The sequence below is a fragment of the Myiozetetes cayanensis genome, unplaced genomic scaffold (genome assembly GCF_022539395.1).
Source record: "Myiozetetes cayanensis isolate MyiCay16 unplaced genomic scaffold, myiCay2020 scf2-11, whole genome shotgun sequence".
In the NCBI taxonomy this organism is placed as follows: Eukaryota; Metazoa; Chordata; class Aves; order Passeriformes; family Tyrannidae; genus Myiozetetes; species Myiozetetes cayanensis.
The window spans coordinates 7,025,827-7,050,654 of record NW_026087411.1 but is presented as its reverse complement, the minus strand read 5'-3'; the positions used below and the strand labels follow the sequence as shown (position 1 = coordinate 7,050,654).

General features: G+C 39.9%; 1 protein-coding gene across 3 annotated transcripts; it reads right to left on the bottom strand.

Annotated features, from left to right (window-relative positions):
* Window positions 1–15,133: 15,133 nt before the first annotated feature.
* Window positions 15,134–24,568, bottom strand: ETAA1 (ETAA1 activator of ATR kinase). Of its 3 annotated transcripts, none has more exons than XM_050314623.1 (7): window positions 24,343–24,568; window positions 22,753–22,890; window positions 22,400–22,476; window positions 20,729–20,847; window positions 18,535–20,284; window positions 18,204–18,315; window positions 15,134–16,402 (listed from the first exon to the last, which is right to left on the bottom strand). In XM_050314623.1, exons 1-7 carry the CDS (start codon window positions 24,530–24,532, stop codon window positions 16,287–16,289), a joined length of 2,502 nt encoding a protein of 833 aa, XP_050170580.1. In that variant the 5' UTR covers window positions 24,533–24,568; the 3' UTR covers window positions 15,134–16,286. The 3 variants fall into 3 exon arrangements, 2 of the variants coding, with proteins under 2 accessions (XP_050170580.1, XP_050170579.1); XR_007628849.1 differs by having other exon boundaries at window positions 16,266–16,402; window positions 18,204–18,362; XM_050314622.1 differs by having other exon boundaries at window positions 18,204–20,284.
* Window positions 24,569–24,828: the final 260 nt, after the last annotated feature.

Below are 24,828 nucleotides of genomic sequence, written 5' to 3'. Positions count from 1 at the left end.
GCTCTGGGGATCCCAGCTTATTCCTACTGTATCTGAAAGCTTTGCCGTAGCCAAAGCAAATGACAGAGTGATCATACTCAATAAGCTCTGATGTTACTTCACAAGAGCCACTGAGTAATTTCATACAGGCGTATCTTTTAACCTTTCATCACCCAAATTAGAAACATCATAACACAACATAAAACACATCTGAAAAATCCATCAGAGACGGGAACTCAGAAACATGCAAGTAGAAATAAGCGTTTAGAGAATTAGAAGGTGTTTAGAGAAAACAGTGAAATTGAATGTCAGGTTTCCTTTTTTAAAATTCTCGTTGCAGAAAGGGACCTTTTACAAACACACAAGGTGATTAAGGAATTTAAAAAGTGAAACACTCTTATTTGCACACACTGAGGAAGTAACTCAAGACATTTCATATTTTAAAAGTGAAAGATCAATGAAAGAGATTTTCAGCAGCAAGTTACCAGTTGAGTCCTCGACTCTAATCACCATGTCCCTTTGCACCTTTATGCCTCTGTAAATCTCACCTTACCTGAAGCTAAAGGTTAAGTTTGCAAAGTACCTGAGAAAATTTCTACATGGCACAGGGCAGCACTCTGCAGAAATACCCACATCAGCCCTAAATGAACCAACTCAAGCACGAAAAGGGATGGAATTGAAGTAGGGCAGTTTTCTCAGCTTTTTGCTCCTAACCCCCAAACCTTGCTTTGTGTGGCATTCAGCCAGAGTTAGATGCCACAGTATGCAAGTCACTGTTGAAAATGGGGACTTGGAGCCAATTTTCAAAGAGGTGTGGAGAAGCACATAGGTATTCAGTGGGATTTTTCAAGGCTCATGTAAAAATGGAAACTAAGTAACTAGGCCTAGGTGCTTTTGAAAATTAAATATTTTAAACATCTGAAAAAATCAGAGAATTAAATTCCTGACCTGCTTCTGAAAAAATTTATGTTGAGTCATTTTTCCTAGTTCCTGAACCTCCTTCTTCATGCTGGAGAGTAGCAGATCCCAGCATGTTTTATGGACAAGCATGCAGACAATCACACATGGGCTTCCTTATTTCCTTTAGTCTTGGCTTTTTTTTGTTTATCCACTTGTTGACCTGTGGAAAATTTAATCCCAATTCCTTTGCAGGCACAAAGTTCTTACACTGATGTTACATTGTTCATCACTAGGCAAAGCCTAATGGAGACAAACAGGAGACTCCCACCAGTTCAGCTTGGGTTTGGATCACAGAGTTTCATGCTGTTTCACAGAATATTTTGAGTTGGAAGGGACCCACAAAGATCACTGAGTCAGATCCTAATAAAGAGAGGAATTGGGATTATTGAATTGTAGATAGAATAACAGCTCAATTCCTTCAGGCGTAGCTCCTCTCTGAATTGCTGTAGTGGAAAACCCACTCTAAACAGATTGAATCTGGAATAAAACCTTGGATAATTGGGAGTAGAATGGGTCCATTGACTTCAAGGGGAACTACTGCATGAATAAAAAGGTGGGCTGGCATTGGCCTTTGCTGTGTTACATAAGAAAGATGGTTCTTGAAACTAATTAATCCTTGAAAAGATCAGCTGACCCATCTCATTGTTAGCAATACATTTTTAATTATTCATTTTAGTCAAGCATCATTTGAACACAAGTCAATTTGCAATTTCATTAGAGTACAGAAAAGGCCTGGGGTCTATTCCTGGTAAAAAGGAAAAAATCTCTGGCAAAATTTCATAAAGGATGTTAATCCTCTAATTAATTTTATGTATCAAGCAAGAATTAATGTGTCCTGCTATTTAGGCAGAAGTCATCTTGCCAAGAAGTGCATTTTGTCATACCTTCCCCTCCAGGAAAACCTCTTTACAAGCTTTGTGGCAAAATACCCTGGCAACTAATGACTAGCTTTGAAGCAACATTCACAGACCATTTGCTTTGATGACATTTGGAACTTTTTTCTCCCCCCCTACTCATTCCAAAGTCTATTGTAAGTGTAGTGCTCTCACTGCACTGCCTTTGAAAACTAATCAATAAAGTAAGATTTGTCAGGTTGCATCTGAGGAGTATCACATCTTTTAACTCCCTTCTTGGTTGAGCTGCTGTACACATTTTTAAACTAAACCTTATGAGCAGATTTGAGTATGTTGTACGTGCTGTATTCACAGGCACACGAGTGTGACTCCTTCCTTTTTCTCCCTTACATCAACTTCAAAAGCTCCAAAACTATGCCAGTTAACCTTCCGTAAAACTGGCATTATATGGTCATCATACATAATCAAGTGATGGATTGCATGTCAAAAAGTCACAAAGAGCAAATGTTTACCCCGTTATAACTATGACAATTATGGCATTGCAAAAATGGAAAAAAATGACTTCACCCACTGCTAAAGGACTCCAAAGAAAACACATCCATATTAGTAAATACTGAAACAAATCTTGAATACCTCACTAACATCAGCATAAATCCTAGAGTGAGGCAATCTGTACTCACAGCAGTGGATGGAGATCAGAATATGGGCCACAGAGTTTCATCTTTATTCCAACTTTTGACTTTCCCTAATCAATGCTAAAATCTTTAGGTCTGATTTCTCATTTTGATGGCTTTGTGTAATGTGTCTCTACCGTGCTTCATCTAATTTAATAAGATGCAAGCTAAGGAAGTACTTAAGTTACTTATCAAGGGTTTCAGATGACACATTATTATTGTACTCAAAAGTCAATATTTGCTAATCATGTTAGTACAGGAACTGATCCAGGGCTACAATTCTTGAATTGCAAAGGCATTTAAGATTAATTAAACCTGTCTCCTCCTCACTCGACACATACACACAGAGCACACACCCGCACCCCCACCTCTCCCCTGGAATGGGCAAGTTGGTGTCTTTGAAAGAAAAACCTGTCGAGTCCACAGCTTTAGGATGAAAAACTATTAATTTTCTCAGCTTTCTGCCTCCACAGTTGAGCTGGTCATTCAGAACCTGACTTCAAGCACCAGGGTAGCTCACCTTCAGCACGTTGGGGTCGTGCCCTTTCAACGCATGCAGTTGTGTCCTACCTGTGATCTTTGCACAAGACTGCTCTCAGGGGAGAGCTGCACGGTGAGCAAAAGCAGAGCCAATCTGGCAGCATGATGCAGTTTGAGAAAGCCTGATTGCTCATTTTGTTTCAGTGGGGATTGCTCATTTTGTATCAGCTGGGATTGCTCATCTATCAGTCTCACGAGTTAAAGGTACCGAGGTGTTGAGCAGGTCTTGTTCCACACAGTGGCAGGAGACCAGTGAGTTCACACTGTATGATTTGTTGTAATTTTTCTTTTATAATACATAATGGGAACAGTTAAAAACTGATCTATGTCTTTCTTTCCCTCTTTCAAAGCTGTTGGTGAATTTGGCATGTATAACATGTCAAGATTTAGTGCATTTCCTACAATGTGAGCAGGTAATGTGCAAGCCTTCACACGCAGACTTGCCAGTGCATTTTCAGGCTGGATTTGCAACCCTTCCACCATGCCAGCCTTGGTCTTCTCTGAGTGTACCATCAGCTGCACAGAGGCCATGTCTGTGTCTGGGCATGTATATTTGATAAGCGTGACTTCCTGATATCATATATTTATTATAATTATTCCTGATATTGTATATTTATTCAGAACCTGGTTTAGAAGGAGATACAGATTTGCCCTGAAGCAGGAATCTCTTAGGGGCCAAAATGTGACTTATCTGCTACCCAGCATGTATTACTGTAGTTTGTATGATATTATGGTTTTCCCTTGCTTCTTTGAGCCATTATTATACCGGTATAAACAGAGTGGATTAAAGTGTTTCTATGAAAATAATAGAGCAGAGTGGAGAATTGGAATCAGACACCACTGGGGGAGATTCTGATCTATGTAAAACGGGCAAACAAGAACGGTGAGTCTATCTGCACTGGATTAGCCCAGATTTACACTCACAAATGGGATAGCACTGTTGGAAGCCACAGGTCGGATTCACCAGAGTTACCTGTAATATCGGTGTGTTGCAAAGACTTATGAAGTGGGAAGTGCTCACTGCTTATCAGGAGATAGAGCTGATAGTGTGTATTAAACCACACAGTGACTGCATGGGTTATGGTAAAGACATGTAGAACATCAACATGCGCATTAAAAAAAAGCAACTGTTTTGAGTACTGTGATATCCAGCCTGCATTCATCTCAAATCAACCCAGTATTAAATAAAATACTCAGATGCACATTTTATGAAATCAAAATGTCACGTTCTGTTTAATATTCCAATTACTGTTGAACTATTAATCTGAATGTGTTAATAGTGGCTGTCATGTAAGTCTAGCATCTGAAAGCCTCTCAGCAGTAATCCACTATCCTCAGGTCATTTTTCTCCGTATTAATTCAGTATAAAATATTAGACAATTTACTCTTTTAAGTGGTTCCCCCCCCTTTTTTTTTTAATTAAACATTATTTTATGCAAGTCTTTTAACTTACTAATTTATTCGTTTAGACCTGCCACACACAGGCTGAGTTACAAACTGCTTTTATTTATTTATTTTTCCTTTAATCAATCACAGTACCATTTTTAATGTTCTTTGGAAGTATTAAAAATCTTAGATTTTTCTGTGTGGGTGCACCTATTTGCTTCAGTCAATTGCTAAGAAATGTCACACTTACCTTTACTGGTCTATGCAAGCTCAGTTTGATAATATTAGCTCATCTCCCAGTGGAGTGTGTGCTCGTGTCACAAATGTCACCTTTGAAACTGGCACTAATTGGCATTCATGTTGGAAGTCTCAGTAGAATGGCCATAGACACAAGGTGAAATTTTGGCTCTGTTGAAGGCAACAGGAGTTTTGTCACTGACTTTAATAGGGTCAGGACTTCTTCCAGAGACTGAACTGCCTCTCATACAGATGTTCATACTGGGCTGGGAGCTTCAATCCCTCTGTGATGCCTCATGATTAATAAAATGTGGATTTCTGCTACCTTTCATCCTACCTCTGCCAGGATCTAATCCTCTTTTTAAAGGGGAGAGTGAATAAGGTAAGACCTCCAGCTTCCTCTCTCACTGTCCTCCCCAAACCCCATTTCCCTTCCCTCTCTTTATACTTGGTTAGTTACAAAGTCTTTCCAGGCCCAGTGCAAGCTCACTGTCTTCTGTTATCACCTGATTCTTCTTCCATACTTGTGTATTTTTGACAGCTCTCTGTTTTTCTAGACCCTCTACCATCAAGCATACTCTGTCTGTAGAAAAAATGAAATTCCTTTAATCCAGTCTATGTTTTTAACAACCCACTGATTTCCTCAGGTACGTCTCCACTTCCCCACAAGCTGCTCTTTCTTCAGACTTATAAGAAGCTTCTCAGTGTCTGGTAAGAGAAGCTAGGCTTCTCCAGCTACTGTACCGGGCTTCATCTGAGGACAATCTTTGTCCTTTTCTTTACTGGTCTCTCTCTCCCTCCCAACCCTTTGCTTCTGTAATTCTCTCTTTCTCATTTCTAATTTGCTGTGGATACAGACCCTCACTGACAGCTCCTTTATTTTATTGTCTCCCTTTGCCACTTGGTCTCCCCATTGCCTCACAGAGGTATCCACATAAGAATCCTTGGTTCACTTGCCTTTCTCCTCCACTCATTCTCCTCTGCTCATCTAGACTTTCATAATCCCCTGCTTCCGTACATCCAGCTGCCACTTTTATAATAGCTTGGCCTCCTAAGATTACTTATTTAACACATCCTCCTGATTTTCAGATTCCTCTATTAGTTCTATCACACTGGCTGTATCCTGGGTTGTCTCATAGACCATCTTTTCTCTCATCTTGCTTTCCCTTCTGCCATTGATTGTCTTCCCTATCATGGTGGAAATTATGATTTTTTTTTCATCAACATGAGCTAAAAATATTATGATCATCTCTGTTCTTGATGGATGATGTCATCAAGATCTCCTGATTTCCTCCCTTCCATCTAATATACTGCTTGCCGATACTGCCTTGTCTCCACCAGCCAGCAGCTTCCTTCATTTTCTACTGCCTGCTATAAGAAATGCAAGCCATTAAAAAACCCTGGGAAATCTATTGCTTGAGGTTTTGCTGCCGTTTATCTTCCATTCCATTTAGCCGACTGCTTCTCCCATTCTTCTCTTTTACAGGTTTCCTCTGTCCCCTTTTCCCTCTGTCTGCACTTTCTGCTGTGCTGCTTCATAGACAAGGAAGCCCTTTATTTTTTTTGTTGTTGTCATCCATGAGCAATTTTTTCTTTTGCTTCCTGAAATATTTCATTAAACCTCACCTCTAAACTTTGAACTGTCCCTTTCAGTCAAGCAGAGGCTTTAATGCAGTGGAAGACAAAAACTGTGATGCTGGCCAGAGCCTCATTAATGCAATCTCTTTCCTCATGCCCAGGCACAGCCTCAGTGAAGTTAGGTAATGTCTCCCAAGTTACCTGAAACCTAAGGAGATGGCAGAGAGCACTGACTGGCACTCATGTTTGAAATACATGGATGGTGCTCAGTGTGCTACAAGATGCCGGTAAGAATGTAGAAGAATCACTCACTGAGAAATTAAATAAATACATTTGCCATATAGGAAAAAAAAAAAAAAAGAAAGAAAATGGTGAATATCTTGAAACCTAGAGCAAAGCTGAAAGCCCCAAATTGTGCAACTGCTATTACCTCGCACTGAAGCACACTGGCTACTGTTTTGAAAGATTTCCTTCAGAAGTTAGGACTGGAGTTCTTGGTACACACAATTGCTTTCTGTGACTTGGAAAGCGTTGTTACACAGAACTTCAAGTTTTACTGGGTGAGTTTTTATGACTAAGACTATGTAGGAGTCAGAATGAGGTTATCTCAGTTTTACAGAGCAGGGTGATTTTTTGCACAGGTTTTCATTTTGTTCTGCATAGGTGCCCCAGCCAACCTAAAGTGAGTGCTGGAGGAGTGGGACCACTCAACTCCCTATGACAGAAATAACAAAATACTGCTGTGTGTCGACCATTAAGTGAGATATCAGAAACATTCCCTCTGATACAGGGAGAGTATATGATGCCACACAGTGCTGCAAAATGCCTCATTCTTTAGTGTCATGATCTAGAGGCTGTACAGGCCTTGACTCAAGAGTCCAGGTGTGTTGCAGACAAGGGAGTCATTTTCCAGTTCATACAGGGCTGCCCTTGACCTTATGAACATCAGGTCAGACCAGTATATTCTGTGTTCTGCAAACGACTCTCTTTTTGTGTCAGGACCACAATACAGTTTGTACAAGGTCTAGAGTTGAAGCTTTTGAGCAGTGAGTTACACAAAAATGAATGGGAGAGTCCAGATTTCAATCTCCAACCTGCTTTCATGTATTCACATGCCACAACCTCTCTGGTACTCAAAACTCCTCTAGTACAGGGCATCAGATTAATTTAAATGCTTGGAGTCACTGCATGACCTCTGTACTGTGACTTTCTTATCTTGCAATCCATGTCTTGTCCTGATCCATTTTTCTTACAGAGTGTGTTAGGAAAGGTTTTCCTTTGGAAACACTGCAGTTCTGAGCCAGCTTTGACATCTGACTTGGAGTTCCTCACAAAGAAATCTGAAGGTGACCTCTGTCCCTCCACTGGGGCTCTGTGGAACAAAATCCTGTCTTCTCCTCTCCCACCTGTCTGTGTGTGAACAGCAGGTCCAGCTGGCTGTCCCTTGCCAGCCAGGTCGTAGTCCTGCCCTCTCAATCACAGAATTGATTTTAGATATGTTTATATGATTTGGTTTCAGTGCAAGTTAATTACTGCAAATTCCCAGCCTCTGAGCCAGTCAGGGCTAATGGAGCCTCACAACCCCTCCAGTGCAGCAGTGGATGGCTGTGCAGTACCCGTTTATCTAAAGACACTAAAAATCTGTGTGGGTTACCCCATGCTGTGTGGGTTATCCAGCTGCAAGTAAATTTTTCCAGGCCTTTAGAGTACACCTTAGAAAGGAACTTAAAAAGGCATCTCTCTGTTACCCATGGGACCATTGCAGACACCTGTCTTGACCAATAAAAGGTGAAGCACACCTGTGGGGAGTGAGAAATCACAGGTTTCTCACAGAGTTCAAAAGAAAGTTTGCATGTTCCTGCTGTGCAAGGACATTTTATGTATTGAAGCTCAACTTTCTGCACTTTCAGACGAACAAATCCTCCAGTTTTGTAAAGTGTCCCCAGCTCCACAGAGGGGCTGTGACAATTTACACTAGCTGAGGTGCTGCTCAGCATTTTTGGTTATGGACCCTATTTGCTCATGGCTAGTTAGAGTTCCCATGGAGTGCTGTTACAGCACTGTGTGAGTGTAAATCTTGCCTTAGATGACTTTGGAGCAGTTGGGAGATAGCCGGCCTGTCTCTAAAGTAGGAGCATCCTTGAGCATATGCTTGCCATAACCCTGCAATAGAATGGTGCCACAGCAAACTGAAATATAGCTATTTTTACATAAATGAAGACCTACGAATAATGTCCACTAAAAAGTTGCCACACAGGATAATTAGGTAGTAAAAAAAAATCTGTTTGTGTTTTGGCACACACCATTTCATTCATGTCTGAGTTTTTAAGCAGTCACAGCTGAGAGCAAACCTAGCTCCTCATCTACACCAGTATTGTGCTGACTTTCCTACTTTTCCTTCTAGAAATTGTTTAGTCAGGGAGTGGAGTCAGCCATTCTTTTATTGCAAACCAGCTGAACAGCAGCCTGAAGTAGGCAAGGCCTGAGGTACTGACACGGAGCAACAGTTTTTACTCATTGCGGTAAAATAGAGTCAGTGTAAATAAGAATTCACTTGTCTGGCTAGAGTGTTAAACACAGCTACTTTCTGTGTGCTCACAGAGGTAATTCACATTTCCCTGTGGTGGGATACAGCTGTGCTGCAAAGGCTGTGTGGCATTTTCAGAGCAATACAGACATTTCAGAACACATTCCTCTCCCCTCAACACCATGAGTGCTATCAGCAAAAAAAATTAGGGCAAGGAAACCATTACTGGCCTTTGTAAATCTCCAGCATGCACAAAGCCAACAGTGAGCAGGAGGAAGGAAAAGCTCATTCTTATGAGTCTTCATCAGTTGTCCACTCCTCAGGGGAAGCTGGTTCTGCAAAGCACAGCATGACATTTCAATGTGTTTTCTGGACATGGTACCCAAATTGCAAGGGATACAAAACTGTCCTACAGAAAGATGCATTTCTAGGTAACACAAAGGGGGAACAGTAGGCCCCCTTGAAAAAAAATATTTCCCCGGCATTTTTTAGCTTTAAAGATATTAAATTACAGTACAACTTCCCAAGAGTGTTCTTGCAAGTCATTTATACCATAACACATAAAATTACAGTAAGCCTCCATTAGTACTGTGGCTACTCTTGTAATCAGTTTTGAAGAATGTGCTCCATCAGTGGAAATATTTTGATTTAAGTTCATATTGAGGAGCAATCTAAAACGTATACTCTAAATTACACTTTAAAATAAGTCCCATGGTACATCCCTACAATATATATGGTGTGCTGACTTGGTGTAATTAAATTCTTGTCTAAAGTTGTCATTAAGTTGCAGTAAATATTGGAGCTACCTTCATTTTAAAATAGATTTACTTCTTGATTTTAGCTGATAAATATTCTTGTATAGAAAATTAACTAAAACATGTACACGTATATAAAACAGGGTAGGACTGGTGGTTTCAGCTGTTGTGACCAAGCAGCCTGGCAGTGGCTTCTATTAGCAGTAAGATTGAAAACAACATGGAGAAAAGCACAGGACTTCTCCAGGTGAGAATGAAAGGAATGAAAGTCCCAGGCCCTCTCCCATCTTCTCTCATTTCTAGATCAGAAATAACATCAAATTCATTATTAATTAATTGAAAGGCTGCCTGTGAAGAACAAGAATTAGACAGGTTTGGAGGATGGAAGTGGTCATTTCTCATAGGTGCTCCAGCCATCATGGGTACAACACTACCATCAAATGAAAAGGATGGAGAAATTTCACTGAGTAGACTGGGTGAGAAAAGGGTCAGCTCTTTAGAGAGTCTAAAAAATAATGGTATTTTTTCAGAAGTTTGATGAAAATGATGATGGAGGAGGAAGTCTCAAAAAATCCTGCATCTGCTGAAGAACTCAGGTGGAGTTCTACAACCATTCTTACTGGAGAATCCATGCTGGATTCTGGACTCAACCAAAAAAAGCTTCAATTTGAACTTGCATCTTTTAGTACCTCCATTAATTAGTCTGTAGGAAATCAGCCTTGATTACTTTCAGTGCTCACAAAACTACTTGTGTTTTTTCTGGAACGCAGACAGGCAAATTGCAGAGATGACAAATATACCTGACATGTCTTCCAAGATTCTCTCTCTCCCTTGTATGAATGCTTGAACCCTTCATTTCCCAAATGTATGCTTGTTTGACAGTTTTATAACTAACAGGTGTTTTATGTAGATTTTTTTGGTGCCTCAAACTTTTTAAGAAAATGAAAAAGGGTCTGTCTTTATCTGCTCTACACTGATTGACATTATCTTAAACCATCTTCAAATTTCTTTCCATTCACCTCCATAACTCTTTCCACAGGCTGACCTCCAAGTTTTCTTCATATCTCTCTGGTTATCTATTAAAGAACTGTCCCTTGGTCAGACTCTTTTTAATGTGTTATACATCTCTACAAATTTTTCATCAGTGATGGGGAACCCCTAAAACATTTAATATCCGTAGATTTCTGTATAACATGAACTTGCTGTTTTCACTCACTCCACACACATCCTTTAGACACAGTCCAAATATTCCTCTCCTCCACATCTAGAGATTACAGATTGTACAGTTTTAGCACATCAGACTTGGGATCCTGAAATGTCAGGGGTGGATGACTTATGCATTAGAGAATATCTGAGTTACAAATCTAGCTAAAAATAAATGTAAGTTTGAAACTGTAGATAGCTCCGATCTCCCATAAAGGAGCAGAAGTCTGTTGTTGTGGAAGCCTTAATAGGAAAAGATTCCTAGTTAGATGTACAGAGCACACTTAAAAGACCACATCAGACACCGAGTTACCAAGGAATGGAGAAGACAAGAGCCCTCAGGAGTTTCAAAGAAAGCCATTATAAAATTTGGATAGAAGGTTTCTGCGAAGAGCCTAGGACGGCCTTTGGGACCCAGAGGAAAATAGTACAGAAAATGTGTCTGTGGCATTTCACTCACAGCCCATGAACAACCACAGCTTTTTTTCCCCTCTCTTACTCTTGCTTGGCAATCTGGCCTCACAAACAAGGAGAAAATCTTTTGAGACCTTTTGGAATTGTGCTTTGGAAAATGAGGCCTTTGCTGGTTTGACTGTCACTTGTGTTGAGTGGTGTACATTGAAGTCATAAGTACCAGTCAGCATGCTGAAATTTCAGAGAGATAGAAAACATAGTAAAAATTGTAAAATAGTAACTGTAATTGTAAAAAATCAGGGTCATTTATTCACTACTAACACCTATTCAAATTCATTAAATGAATAGTTTTTGGTATTAATGTTGTCCTCATTTAAAGCATTATAATTCACAAAAACATCTGGCCCTATCCAGGTATAGTATAGCCTATAAGAAGCAAGCCAAGAAGACAGGAATTCAGATTTGTGATATTTCTAAGCATATTTCAGGCCTTTGCTGCAGAACATAAGAGCTAATTTTTAATTTTTTTAAAGTTCCTTTCAAGTCCTTATTGGAAAAGAAAGTGTTGACACTTCATCTGTTGTTTCCAAACTGTTATGCAAGCCTTGGAGAACACATTTTTTTTTATCTCTCATTATATCCATATATATTCAGCTTTCTGCAGGTCTCTAGCACCCAAAGGTGCAGCTAAGTACCCAATGGCATATTTAAAGCCAACTGTTAATCAAACTGTTTATCACACTACTCTGAATCACCAATGTAACTCCCCATGAGTAAATTCCTTAAGGTGCTTAAATATCCTCAGACACTTGACCCTACAGCCCTGATTCTGCAGAACATCCCAACGTACCCTCAGCTTTAGGAATGTAAGAAATCCCACTCTGTTCAGTCAAAAAATTGAATAATACCCCAAACCTTACTTGCTATGCTCAGTTGGAATACAGTGTTTTATTTGGACATCCTCTGTTCATGGAGAGTGTGGCATGCAAAGCTTCATTCCCATGTCTACATGGATCCTAATTTTCCAGGGTTAAAACTTGAATCAGATTTTTCCTTTAGTGAGGACAAGCTGCAAAGAGCAGACAATTTCCTTCATTAAAAAGGAAATCTATAAATCCTGTAGTCCTCAGCTCTGTTAACTACATTGTTTGAGGTGAAAGCTGTTAACTGTGGCCTTTAAGAGGTATGTGTAAATGCAATGTTTATCCCCAAAAACCTTTGAAAATGTGCATAAACAATAATATTTTATGATAAATGCCATGCTGTTTTACTAGATTTATGTGCTGAAGACAAGAACTACTTGCAATAATGAAATGCACGGGCTTGATTCTTTAATTACCTGAGTGACCCCTTTACCTCTAGTGGTTAAAGGAAATTGCTGCAGGAGCAGGATCAGGCCCTTAATGGTTTGCCAGCTCCATTCTGATATTATACCCAGACAACAGTCACCAAAATTTATATTTAGTTCCATAAGAACAGTTCATTAGATATCCTTAAGTGTTTTATGAGGCAGGACTTTTCTGACTGTTCTGACAGAACCACCAGTACGTGCAGAAACCAGAGCTGTGAACAAATATTGCAGTTATGATTTACAGCACAATTGCCAGAGTCTTCCCTGGCTTCATCTCTGATGGCTACTTACTCAGGCTGTCATTTTTAGCTCCACAGATTATATCTGCCTTGGCCTCTTCCACAAACACTGGATTCACTGGAGTGTGCTGCAGACAATACAGCTTTCAAACAATGAAGCATTTGTGTTCATTTTCTCCTATTTTATCTTTGGAATTCTACTATTTAGGTCACTATCTGTTGCTTCCAGCTATTCTTTCCTGAAAAATCGTAGCTCTTTTTAGGCTTAAAAAGATAAAATCAATGAATTCATCTATGTTATTCCTCTGGGTATAAAGGTCTAGATGTAATAAGTGGTACACATAGTATAAGATTACATTGCTATTCCTGAACTGCAGCCCCAAGATTAATTGTGCCTTATAGGCCAAAATTTGAAGAGCTGCTGGGTGCTGGCCTCTCTGAAAATCTGATACAACTAACACAATAAACCCCCAGTATTACTAAATTTCTCAAATGCTTTAAACGTGATCCCTCACCAGCATGAACAGGAAGGCCGTGAATGTGTGTGTATATTCCACAACACTGAATTTTAGATACAGATAAGGAGAATAAAGATGAACAGATCCTAATCTTATCTGCCTTTCCTATAAGAAAAAAAAAAATCCACCACAGCTTTTACTCGAGAAAGATAATACTTGGATTTTAGTGAGCAACATCACTTTTGAAATCCATCAATATCTGTGGAATAAAAATTATACTTTACTTAGGTATGAGGACATACAGGAATTCCATTTACATTTAAGCTCACTGATTGCTCACGTAAAAAACTGCTATGCTCTGAATGAAAAGAAGATGAGCGCTTAAGCAAACAGTCATAAATTAATTTATAATGAAACATGACAGTCATAATTTAATTTAGAGTGTATTTAAGATTGTTGTTACTATTTGGATAGGTCTTTTTTGCCTGGAGGAAGATTTGGCTTTACAGTGAAATGTCAGCTATTGAAATACTAAACTTCTTAAGCGTACACATGTATTAATTAATTAAAATTATGTAGATTCTTTCCTAATGAAGATCTGTTGTCTACTGCAAGCAGTCAGACAAAAGACTGCATGATCGAGGCGTATCAGTGGGTCATCAGGAACTCACCAGGAAGTATGAAGGATGCTGAGAATAACCTGTAAAATCTGTAGGGTGGTGAAGCTGCTGCTCAACTTCCTTTCTCAGCGGTGAGGAGAGGAAGCAAGTCAAGTCACAAAAAGAAGTCATTCTATTCAGCTTGTTAACTGAGAGATGGTATGCTAGGACATTTGGGGATAGTCAGGCTGTGACCAAAAAATACCTTGGTGGTTTGTCTCACCATGAGGTAAGACAGCACGCTCCCAAGAACTCGTGATTTCTATTGGGAAAGTAACGTTTAATAAAAACCAAATTACGGGCCTTTGAAGTCTAATACCTATGCTAAAAATAGGTACTTATAAAAAGTAAAATAAAGAACAAAATCCCTCTGTCGTGATCAGATTAATAAGGCAGGGCAATGGATGCATTTGCCTCACTGACAAAATGCATGTGTTTCATGCTGATCAGCTAAGAGAGTCTTTAAATATGGTTAAGCAGCACACAGGAGGTACTTGGGTTAGTAAGAAGTGACAGTAATTGGTTAAAATGGAGTTTGTGTCTTCCTCCAGTGGGAAAATTTGCAAAGGGTCCTTTCCATACCCCTTATAGAAAGAGCATTCCCCTTGTTATACATTGAACTCTCTTGCTAAAAAAAGACTCTCCAACACCTACAACAGTTCCTTCCTTTTTAGTTAGCTCATCTTCTCCAGTCATAAGTATAATTAGCCAAATTACCCCTGAAAAGAAAAATCACCCTGAGTTCTTTACAGAATTATTCCTAGAGAAATATCCTGGGGAGGGACATCCCGCTAAGCTGAACGCTGTCCTAGCAAAAGGCCCATTTTTATCTTTCCCAATAACATTTGACATTCTTGTGCATCAGTACCTTAAAAGACAGTTTTACAACTCTCATATTTAATACTGATAGCAGAAGCCTCTTCTCATTGCCATTTTCTTGGCTAGTAGTGCATCTGGCAAGTTACCTGATAGTTCAGATTCTCCTAGAACACCACAAAGAGAAGCATATCCCTCAGCTACACAGAGCAAACATTTTCAGGATAAAATTTTTGCAATAGGCTCTATTTGGGGCTTACATTTATTTGTCAGACTGGACACTAAACAGTTGTGTGTTGAACTAGTTCCTCCAGAAAGGATTTTTAAGTTAAATAAATCAAAGGAATCACTTTGTCGCCAGTATAAGTAGAAAACTGGGGCATGGAATAGTCAGGAAAATTACCAAGTGAGGACATTCAAGTAAAGTTCATACGGCATTCCCATTTCACTCCCTTTTACCAGTTTCTGTAGTATAGTACTTTCCAGAACAGATTAGAAAAATGTAAAAAAAAAAAAGTTTAATAATGACTTACAAATATACAATACTTACATTTTTAAGAGTTACAAAAATGGCACATGCTACAGAAACCAAAAGCTTCCTCCAACCTTTGGTACATTTTATAGTTATTTATTTACAAAGAAAAATTACAGTCACTTTTCATAGTGTCACATGTTTACATATAAGCATTTCTCAGTTGAAAAATATCTTGCAGCTTACCCAGAGGCAGTTTTGGCAGTTTGATCTCTACACCCATCTATCACATCAAAAATTCTATCAGCCCCTGTTAAGCTGACATGACATTGCATTTTTATGTTTCAACAGCCCTCAGCCTGAAAATATGTACAAGCCATAAGGCTAAACCGATGCAGAGCTGTTGAGATCTCACCTGGTGTATTATAATTGCTCATGGTTTGGTAAAATGACACAGCTACCTTTTTTAATTAGCCTGTGTTTAGAAAAGGGTGTTCCAATTTTGTCAGGGTATTTCCAACTCTTCATAAAAGGAATTTAAAAAAAATACAACATGTCCTTTGCAGGATGCTTTTATACCTTATGAAACTTTTATATTAAATTTTTCCTTCTCTGTGTACAATTCTTACCTCAGGTAACAGAGACAAACTGACCTTTCCAAAGCCTGTTCATTTCCATTAGTTTTCCAATTGTTGTATGTTTCCTAGATTGTACTTTATTTCAACCAAAACTTAAAAATTGTCTTCTACCTGAGAGCAAACTTCATTTTGTATTTCTTAGTCTGTGTGCACTTGAGAGTCTTCTTAAAGATTAGGATACTTGCAATAACACAGCCAAAACATACAGTCTGTTTTTGACACCTTCATTATGTGTGTATACCAATGATGCTTTCATGCTCTCATGATTTTCAGACTATGCAATTTCAACATGTAACAGTATGTGAACTCAACATTATCTTCATCTTGATGAAGGTAGTTTGGGACTACACATTTACAATTTATAGTTTTTAATTAAGACTAAATACCACCAGAGTATTAGTTATGGTTCAGGTCCAGATTTTTTTACATTGAGAAACAGAAAAAAACTTGCCATTAATAGATGTGAATGGAGTTTAAAAGGTGTCTTCCAGCCTTACAGTATTTCCCTCTCACAAACTTACTCCACAGAAAAAATAAACTCCAAATTCAAGCATCTTTAAAGAATGCCTGTGTTCTGGATTTTCTTCGTGCAAGAGCTTCTTGTTTTTTCCTCTCAATCTCCTCTTGAGAGCATTTTCTATTTTTTTGTTCCACCACAGACACTGTAAATAAAAAACACATATTAGGAGCCTTCAGGTTTGCTCAATATGTATTTTAAGTTATCTATTTTCCGTGTTTGAAGATCTATGGCAGGAGCACACTATTCTGACATTCTGGGCACCCACGTTAAAAATGGCTCATCTATCCTGTCCCCAAGGCAGGAAGGGGGATAAAATGCATGACCTTTGTAGTGCTACTGATTACTACCTCCCAATGAAAACACTGGGATGCAGACATTTGCTTCAAGGAAATTTTACTTGGCTGCCCTTCAAGTGAACCTTATGACATCAGGAGTCAACATAGGAGATGGTGATGGGTTAAGAAAATTAAGGCTATCAGAGTGAAAAGGGCTCCACAATTTAGTGAGCTAGGCAGAGATATGGGCATGGAGATGGTATAGACACAGGGGTCAGATACAGTACAGGTGTCACACAAATAAAACAAGGAAGGTTGAAAAAAGGTCAAAAGTAGCAATAAAAATTGGCAAAGGAGACAAGAACATGATAGCTGAGCATAGCATTTTATATGTTGTGTTACAGAACTATAAATTCCCATGCTATAAAATCCTGACCTCACTGGAACCAACAGGAACCCTCCCTGCATATATCAATAATTTTACCATTTTTATACACCAATTTCCAATTAATGTATTTTTAATAAGTGTTCAAACCAGATAAATAAACCATTTTGCTTCTCACAAAAAGGTGTCCATGAAAAATTAAACATCATTTTTGAAAGGATCACATAACATCCATCTTTTTGTTACAGCAATGTCCTTTCACTCAAAATTTAAGATGAGGACAGTTGTTCTTTGTCTGTAAAGAAAAGCTATGCTATTATTTTCTTTCCTTTATTCTCTAGAACATTCACACAGAATAACTAGTTACCTCCCTCCTCCTTTCCCCCTTAACATCCAAAATTGTTATTTTCCATTTATCTGCTGCTTTGCTGGGGAAAAAACACAAATAAAACACAGATTCTTTGATAAAACTGGCTGATGGTTTGCAGGAATTGTTTCATTGTTCTAGTAACAATGTTTCCTGAAACTGGAGGTTGATACAGGATACTCTAAAAGGCGTGTTTTATCAAAATTAATACTGATTAAAACTTTGCCAAGATGTGAGATCAAGTGAAAACAAGACTAACTGGAACCTGAGCGGTTCTACATTTCCCTAGCAAGCAAATCCAGTGCATGGAATATTCCTGACTGTTGCTTGATGATGAAGAAGCACCTGATCTCCTCCTCTGGATGACAAGGAAATGTTAGTGTTTAGGCTGATAAGAACATTTCACTGGCAATTTCAACCACAGAACAAACAACAATACAGGCTGAGGTTTGAAAAGTGCCAAGTAATTTGAGGTTCCAAATTCCAGGTGTGCAATAATATAAAAAAACTGGCACTCAAATCACCTGGTGTCTTCTCTCCTTGCCCCACCATTAACTGGGGTTTTACTGTGTATCAAAACAACAGTATTTTTAAGTTACAATTTAAGAACACGGTATGCTTAGTACTGCATCGGCCTGCACTTGAGCCTAGTGAATCTGAGTGCCTGCGGAGAGAGGGTGTGAAGCATTCAGAGAAGTGGAATGAAAACGGGCAGGAATTCAAGATACACGTCAGGACAATTTTATTTTGGAGAAAATAACCTCAAAATTCTTGCTAGAACATTTGCTAACACCTAAACGAATGGATGAAGATTGAAGCCTGTTGTAACACAGCAACACAGCACGAATCTGACATTCTGACTACAGTAAGGAAACAAACGGTAACAGTCTGAGAGTGATACGATAAAGACAAATACCTGATGAAGGCTGTGCAAAAGACTCTGAAAAGTGCCTCTTGAAAGGTGATTTCTTATTGTCAAGCTTGCTGTGCAAAGTCATGTTCACCTGATTCTTGCTTCCTTCCAAACCCTGCAGAGTAATTCCAATGCCAGAATGATTCCCTGGATTTTCACACCCTACATGAAGACCACCCGTAGAATTGTTAATCTTTCGGAATTTAAACTTTGAAGGCACAAGTGACGTTTTGTTACTAGAAGTGCTACTTGGTATCTTTCCCATATTATACAAGAGATCTGGGCTGTTTAATGTTTTGCTGCTAAAAATGTTTACTGCATCAACAGGACTTACTTCAGAAGCAGTGTCTCCTGCTGGCACAGAATTTGACCTGTACCATTTCCCCAAAACAGTCTTTGTAGTATCTTCAGAAGCATCCTGATGACAGTTTTTAGTCAGTGTGTATTTGCTCTCTGTAGAAGGACCTGAGATCACAGTTCGAGGACTTGAGATGCTCTTACAGTTCACTGCATGACCCGTTGTGGCCAGCCCACGTATAACCTTTGATGAATTCCTACAGGAATCATTTAGAGAGACAGCCTCCTGTTTTGCATTTGGTTTTTGTGCCAAGAGGCGATCAGGTAGTCCTTGTTTAGAACCTGGGAAGCTCTTACCAGCATTTGATCTGGAGTTACTACTGGCTCCTTGTATAGTTTTAGTTCTTTCATTTCCTTGTTTAACATCTTGGCTCTGAGTTTGCTTTTCTATATCATCACACACCTGATACAACAACTCATCATCCTCAAAGTTTGCATCCCAAAGACTATCGGATCCGCAAAACATATCTAATATCTCATCAGAGAATTTCGGTTCGTTCCATTCATCAAACGGCACGGGACATTTCTTTGGTATTTCAACCACTTTAGTTAGATCATTAGCTTTCATATTGGTAGAAACACTGGATGATTGACAGGAAACAGCATGAGCGCTATTTCCAGGTTTTTCTGTCCGTTGTCTATGAGAGTTAGATCTTGAAGCAAAAAGGGGGTCACTTTTAGGCTGAGGAGTTTCATGTCCATTCTTCACTTCAGATTGCATTAGAACAGGAATACATTTCAAATCACTGGTTTGGGCACTTTTCCAAATAGATTTTATTTTATCTGGTTTAACATCACATTTGCCATGCAAAGATGTGGTCTCTGAGTTTTCTGTCTTACATGGCTTTTGTAAAGACAGAGATTTTACAACATTTTGTGTGTTTTTACTAGAATGTTTCAGAGGTGAATACTGCAAACTGTTAGATTTGTTTACACTCCCCAAAGAAGTTACCAAATTGCCACTACTTCTCTGCTTTGTTCTGCTTGCATCACTGAAATCATATCCAGGTGGATTTGCAGGAACTGGTGGTGGTTCCTCAGCACTTATCAATTCAGGATTTTGGGTTATTTCCATCACAAAAGAGTCATCTGCCAAAAAATCTGTATCCCAGTCATCAAAGTCATCATTAACTACTCCAGCCAGCTTAGTGGAGGCCACCAATTGTGTCTTCAAAGAAGGAGGATTTTTTTTTGTCATATCAGGTTTCGGTACAGTCTGGTTCACGCTCCCCACTGCATCGTTTTGATGTGCCTCTGAATTACCACCTTGCATGTCTTCAGTTTCCTCAGGAAGCTGCTCCTCCTCCAAGGTACTTTTATTTCTATGAAAACTGTTATTTAAAGAAATATCTGACAGTCCTTGGCTCAGCTGCCCACTACACTTTTGGGTAGAACAGTCAAAAAGAGCATGAAGGGCTATTTCAGACTCAAGGTCTACAGACTTTTGACTGCTGGATTGACAGGGCCGTGCAGCAGGAATGCCAGTGCTCTGCCCAACTGGTTTCAGGGACAGGGCAGTATCTGTTTCAGAACCTTCACCAAGGAGTGGTTTCTGGTTCTTCGTGTTTACTTCACCTTTAGAAACATTCAGAGGCTCTGAGGTGCTCTGGATGAAGTTGTGACCAAGCTTCTCCTGTTCCTGAACAGCATCTAGCTCCACTAGGTTTTTATCAAATTCCTTAGCCAATTTCATAAGTTCCTCTTCAGGAATTGTTATCTTAAGATCCCTGGATTTAAAAAAAAAAACCAACAACAAAAAAACCAAACAAACAAAAAAACAAAACAAAAACAAAACAAAAAACCCAAAAAAACAACCAAACAAAAAACCAACCAAACAAAAAAACCAAAAACAAAACAAACAAAAAAAAAAAAAAAAAAAAAAAAAAAACCCAGAAAAGTCAGAGCTACTGAGAGAGTTTAGCCAAGCTCAATAACATGACTATGTGAGCTATTCATTCTCTAGTTTAACAACTACAGAGAAAACAACTGAATCCCACAAGGTGCAGTCAACATGCAATTGTTTTGATAGAAATACCCCATTAAGAAGAGATAACAAGACCAAAGCATTCTATATGCTAATGTACAATTACATGGTTCACTATATATAAAAGACCACAAATCTTTTTTCATGAAAGCCCAGTTATGATGGGCAAGAAAAAACTGTAACTCACCTTGTACAACTTAACTTTGTCCTAGCTCGCACTTTTACTACTCCAGGTGTATAGGGAATAGCATCCTCACCAATCCATGTTCCCAAAATGGAGCCTTCACTACAGGCTGATTTGTCATCCTGAATGATAAGATTTATGATGCTTAGAAATTTGATGTCAGATAAAGACTGGACTAGACACACACCTTGCGTGAGTTAAAGTTGCTAAACCAAGTAAACATCTGAAACCTGTTGAAAGCCTCAGACAGAAGCTAAAACAATAAAAGTTAATTGAGATTAAACTTCAATTATATTGTTTTAAAACAGGAACTTCAATTAAAATAACCGATTTTTACTTTGGTGCTCAAATCTAATACTCTGTTTACACATATTCTCCAATACTCACGTTACAAGCCGTGATCTAGTTTACTTCAGTATATAAAACTAAGGAGCTGCCTGAGAGGCACTGACTTGATCCACTTAAAGCAGCATTAACAGATTAGAGAACTTAAAAGAAATCACATTCTGTATGCTACCAGAAAAAAGTTATGACTTCTTCCATTACAACCCATTTACACAAAAAGCCTTCAAACTGAAGCAAGTGAAGTTTAGAAACTAAACAAAGTTGGTTTAGAACTTCAAAGTTCAAGCTCGAATTTGAATTCTGAAGTCTAAGAGATACAACAGTGAAGTGGTAAATTGTCTACAGCAGCAGAGCAATAGGATGTCGGAAATTACTGCATGTAAGCCAGAAAAATATTTGAACTTTACTAACTACTGGGGTACTTTGGGGTAGGTTTTCTTATTCTTCATAAATTTTTTTTTTCTAATTTATTTTTGTTTAAGCAAAAAAGAGCATGAGCAAAAGATAGCTGCAAACCCTGATATTATTTACATTTATGGCAGGGCTGTAGCCATTTACAGGGAAGGCAGTGGCATCCCTTACCAAAGGTTTCCCAGTTCTTAAGTATAATTTCTCACAAATATGCCAAACAGTGAATACAATTTAAATAGGCCTGTGAAATAAGCTGGCATGTTTTTCAAGCCAAATATTATACATCTGTTTTAGGAATTACATGTTCTCTTCTTGCACTTAAAAGGCAACAATAAGCAAACACTTTCATTTTCACTTTCTAGGTTGTGGACATCAGGTTCAGGGCAAGAGGGAAAGGGCAGAGATCTTAGGGTGAAAAGGCAAATTATTTAGAGTACCAAAGCAAGGTTATTATGTTTATATTATTGTAGAGTATCTATCTCATCCCAATCCTATTGTTGTACTTCAGCAGTCAATCAGGACCATTCAAAGTGCTTAAAAACAACTGTCAAGTAAATCCAGTATGTGAAAAACTCTTACCTCTGAACAGATGAGTGACTAAGGATAAATAAACACAATAGTATTCCTAAAACCAGGGGCAATAACTTGCACTCTGACAGTAAACCTTTCTAAAATGGAGCTGCTGCAAGTCCACTTTCTTAATGCATCTTTTTTTACAGTATCTGTCACTCATAGAGCAACCAGTCAATGCTACACTTTCAATTTTAATTCAAACCAGTTTTATGAACATGTTACTAATTTTCTACACACTCAACTCTTACCATGAAACTACTGTAACTAAAACCGAGGCTAAGGCTGAAGTACTATTCTGTTTGGTTACTGCATGTGCAGAGAGTTGGTTTAGAAAGTAACAATTACCTGAGGAGCAATACGATTAACAATTTCTGAAATTTCTACTGCGCACCCACTGGTGGACTGTTTGGTTTTTCCACTGCCTATGAAAACAAATAAACAAATAAACAAACAAACAAACTTCTCGAAAATTGCAAACCAATTTAATTTACAAAGTGCAGTACATCTCAATTCAAATCTATGTGTTAAAATCAGAGCTTGGTTCAGCTCTATATCGAAGGTTTTTAATAAAAATAAAACCAAACAACTTAACCATTGTACGAGAAAGGGGCCTTTCTCCAAGAAACCTTTGATACCTTTTAGTACACTCACACTGCATGCCTCAAACAGGTGTCCTGAAGCTTGGATTTTGATCTTACCTAGTCTGTGTGAAATTGGTGAATGAGAATCCCAAAAGATTTCTTGCTGTGTATCAGTGTCATTAACAGGAGAACTGAAAGTAGGTATTCGGGATTTCCTACTCAAGGACCTCTTTGGAGTTTTATGTAAACATGACTCTGTGTAAACAGAAAGAGGATATTTATTAAAAAAAAAAAAACAAAAAAAAGGCCCAAATCACTTAGAACATACAACAGGTCAAGGCATAAGAGGATTTTTTGAATGAATGAATTAGGAAATTCAATAAAGTTTACACTCATCACCATTATTTACTCACAACAGGAATATTGTTCACAATTAGATATTTAATACAGAATTAGGACTCTTAGCTTTGCCAGTTACATCATCGCAGATATAACATGATCCTGGCAGCTACACACTCAGCATCTAACAGTAAGGATGGGAACTGTCAGTCCTTCTACTTGAGAGAATACTGACTTCAGCTTACATTAAGAGAAAAACTATGTATACCTATGTGAGAAAATATTTTCTAATCTTGCTTGCTTTGGATCTTTCACCCAGACTGATTTGAGCTACAACTTTAATGGGCCTCCAAACTGCTCTGGGCCATAACCTGCCTTCACCTATCCTTCCTCCCCTGGGCCTTTCCAGCTAGGACTGTTGGAAGCAGCAATATAGCTTATTCAAAACCTGCTTGCAGCTGCCTCTGGTCACCCCTGCCCTTTAGAAATGATGTTGCAGATGTGAAAGCCTACAGAAATAATTTAAAAGATGTGATTACTACGCAGGAAGCATCTCAGGAGATGTTTTGCACCAAAGTGCCCAGCGCAGCCAGGTTTTATCCTCTCCTAGAGTGGATCAACGTCCTCAGTTACTTCTCAGTGTCTCAGTGCCACACAAATGACAGAATCATAGAATGGGACAGGCTGGAAGGGACCACAGTAGGTCACCTGGTCCAACCTCTCTGCTCAAGCAGGGCCACCCCAGAACACATCGCACAGGATTGCATCCAGATGGTTCTGGAGTATCTCCAGAGTGGGAGACTCCACAACCTCTCTGGGCAACCTGTCCAGTGCTTTATTATCCAGCACAGCGAAGAAGTTTTTCTTCATGTTCAGGTGGTACTTCCTGTGCATCAGTTTCTGCCTGTTGCCTCTTGTCCTATTGCTTGTGACCACCAAGCAGAGACTGGACGATTCTCTCAACACCCCCACTTCATATATTTATACACTTTAATAAGGTCCCCTCTCAGTGGTCTCAAGGCTGAACAGGCCCAACTCCCTTATGAGAGAGATGCTCCAGAGCTTTGAACAACTTGGTGCCCCTTCTGCTGGACCCGCTCCAGGAGCTACATGTCTCCCTTGTCCTGAGGAGCCCAGAACTGGACACAGCACTCCAGATGTGCCTCACCAGGGCTGAGCAGAGGCGCAGGACCATCCCCCTCGACCTGCTGACAGCGCTCTTCCCAGTGCCCCCCAGGGCACCCACGGGCCTTCTTGGCCCCCAGGGCGCACCGCTCTTGACAGGAACAGCGCCTTCTCAGGGCACACGGGCGGGGGACGAACGGGAGTTTCACATCACGCCGGCCCCTCCTCACGGCTCGGCCGTACCTGCAGCGCGGGGCGCGCACGCCGCCTCCGCCGCGGGCAGGCCTCGGCCCGCACCGCCTTCCGCCGCCTCCTCCTCATCATCCTCCTCCTCCGCCTGCCGCCGGCCGAGCTGCTCCTCGCCGCCGCCGCTGCGCCTCCTCAGGGCGGCGGCGGGCCTGAGGCAGAGCCCCCTGCGCCGGCTACCGGGCATGGCGCTCGCTGCGGCAGCGCCGCATCCCTCCCGCCACCGCCGGCACCGCCGCCATTTTCCCGGGCAGCCCCGCCGCCGCCGCTGATTGGCCGCAGCCTCGCCGCCTCGAGCGCCCATTGGCCCCGTGAGGCGGAGGGGCGGGGCGGCGGACGCGGAGGAGAACTGCGGCCCCGCCCCTCCTGCCCTCCGTGAGGGGACCGCGGGTGCCCCCCCGGCCGGGGACTGGGACGCATCGTTCACTCCCGGAGTGCAGGGAAATAAAAGCTCGGTCTGCAGAGGCATTAGGGATAGCGTGT

Bases quoted from the DNA above. Each gene is read 5' to 3' on its own strand.
- ETAA1 (XM_050314622.1), bottom strand. From the start codon at position 24,532: ATGCCCGGTAGCCGGCGCAGGGGGCTCTGCCTCAGGCCCGCCGCCGCC. The intron at 22,891-24,342 runs GTACGGCCGAGC...CTGTTTACACAG, and splicing joins GTGCGCGCCCCGCGCTGCAG to AGTCATGTTTACATAAAACT. The intron at 22,477-22,752 runs GTAAGATCAAAA...TTGTTTTCATAG, and splicing joins ACCAATTTCACACAGACTAG to GCAGTGGAAAAACCAAACAG.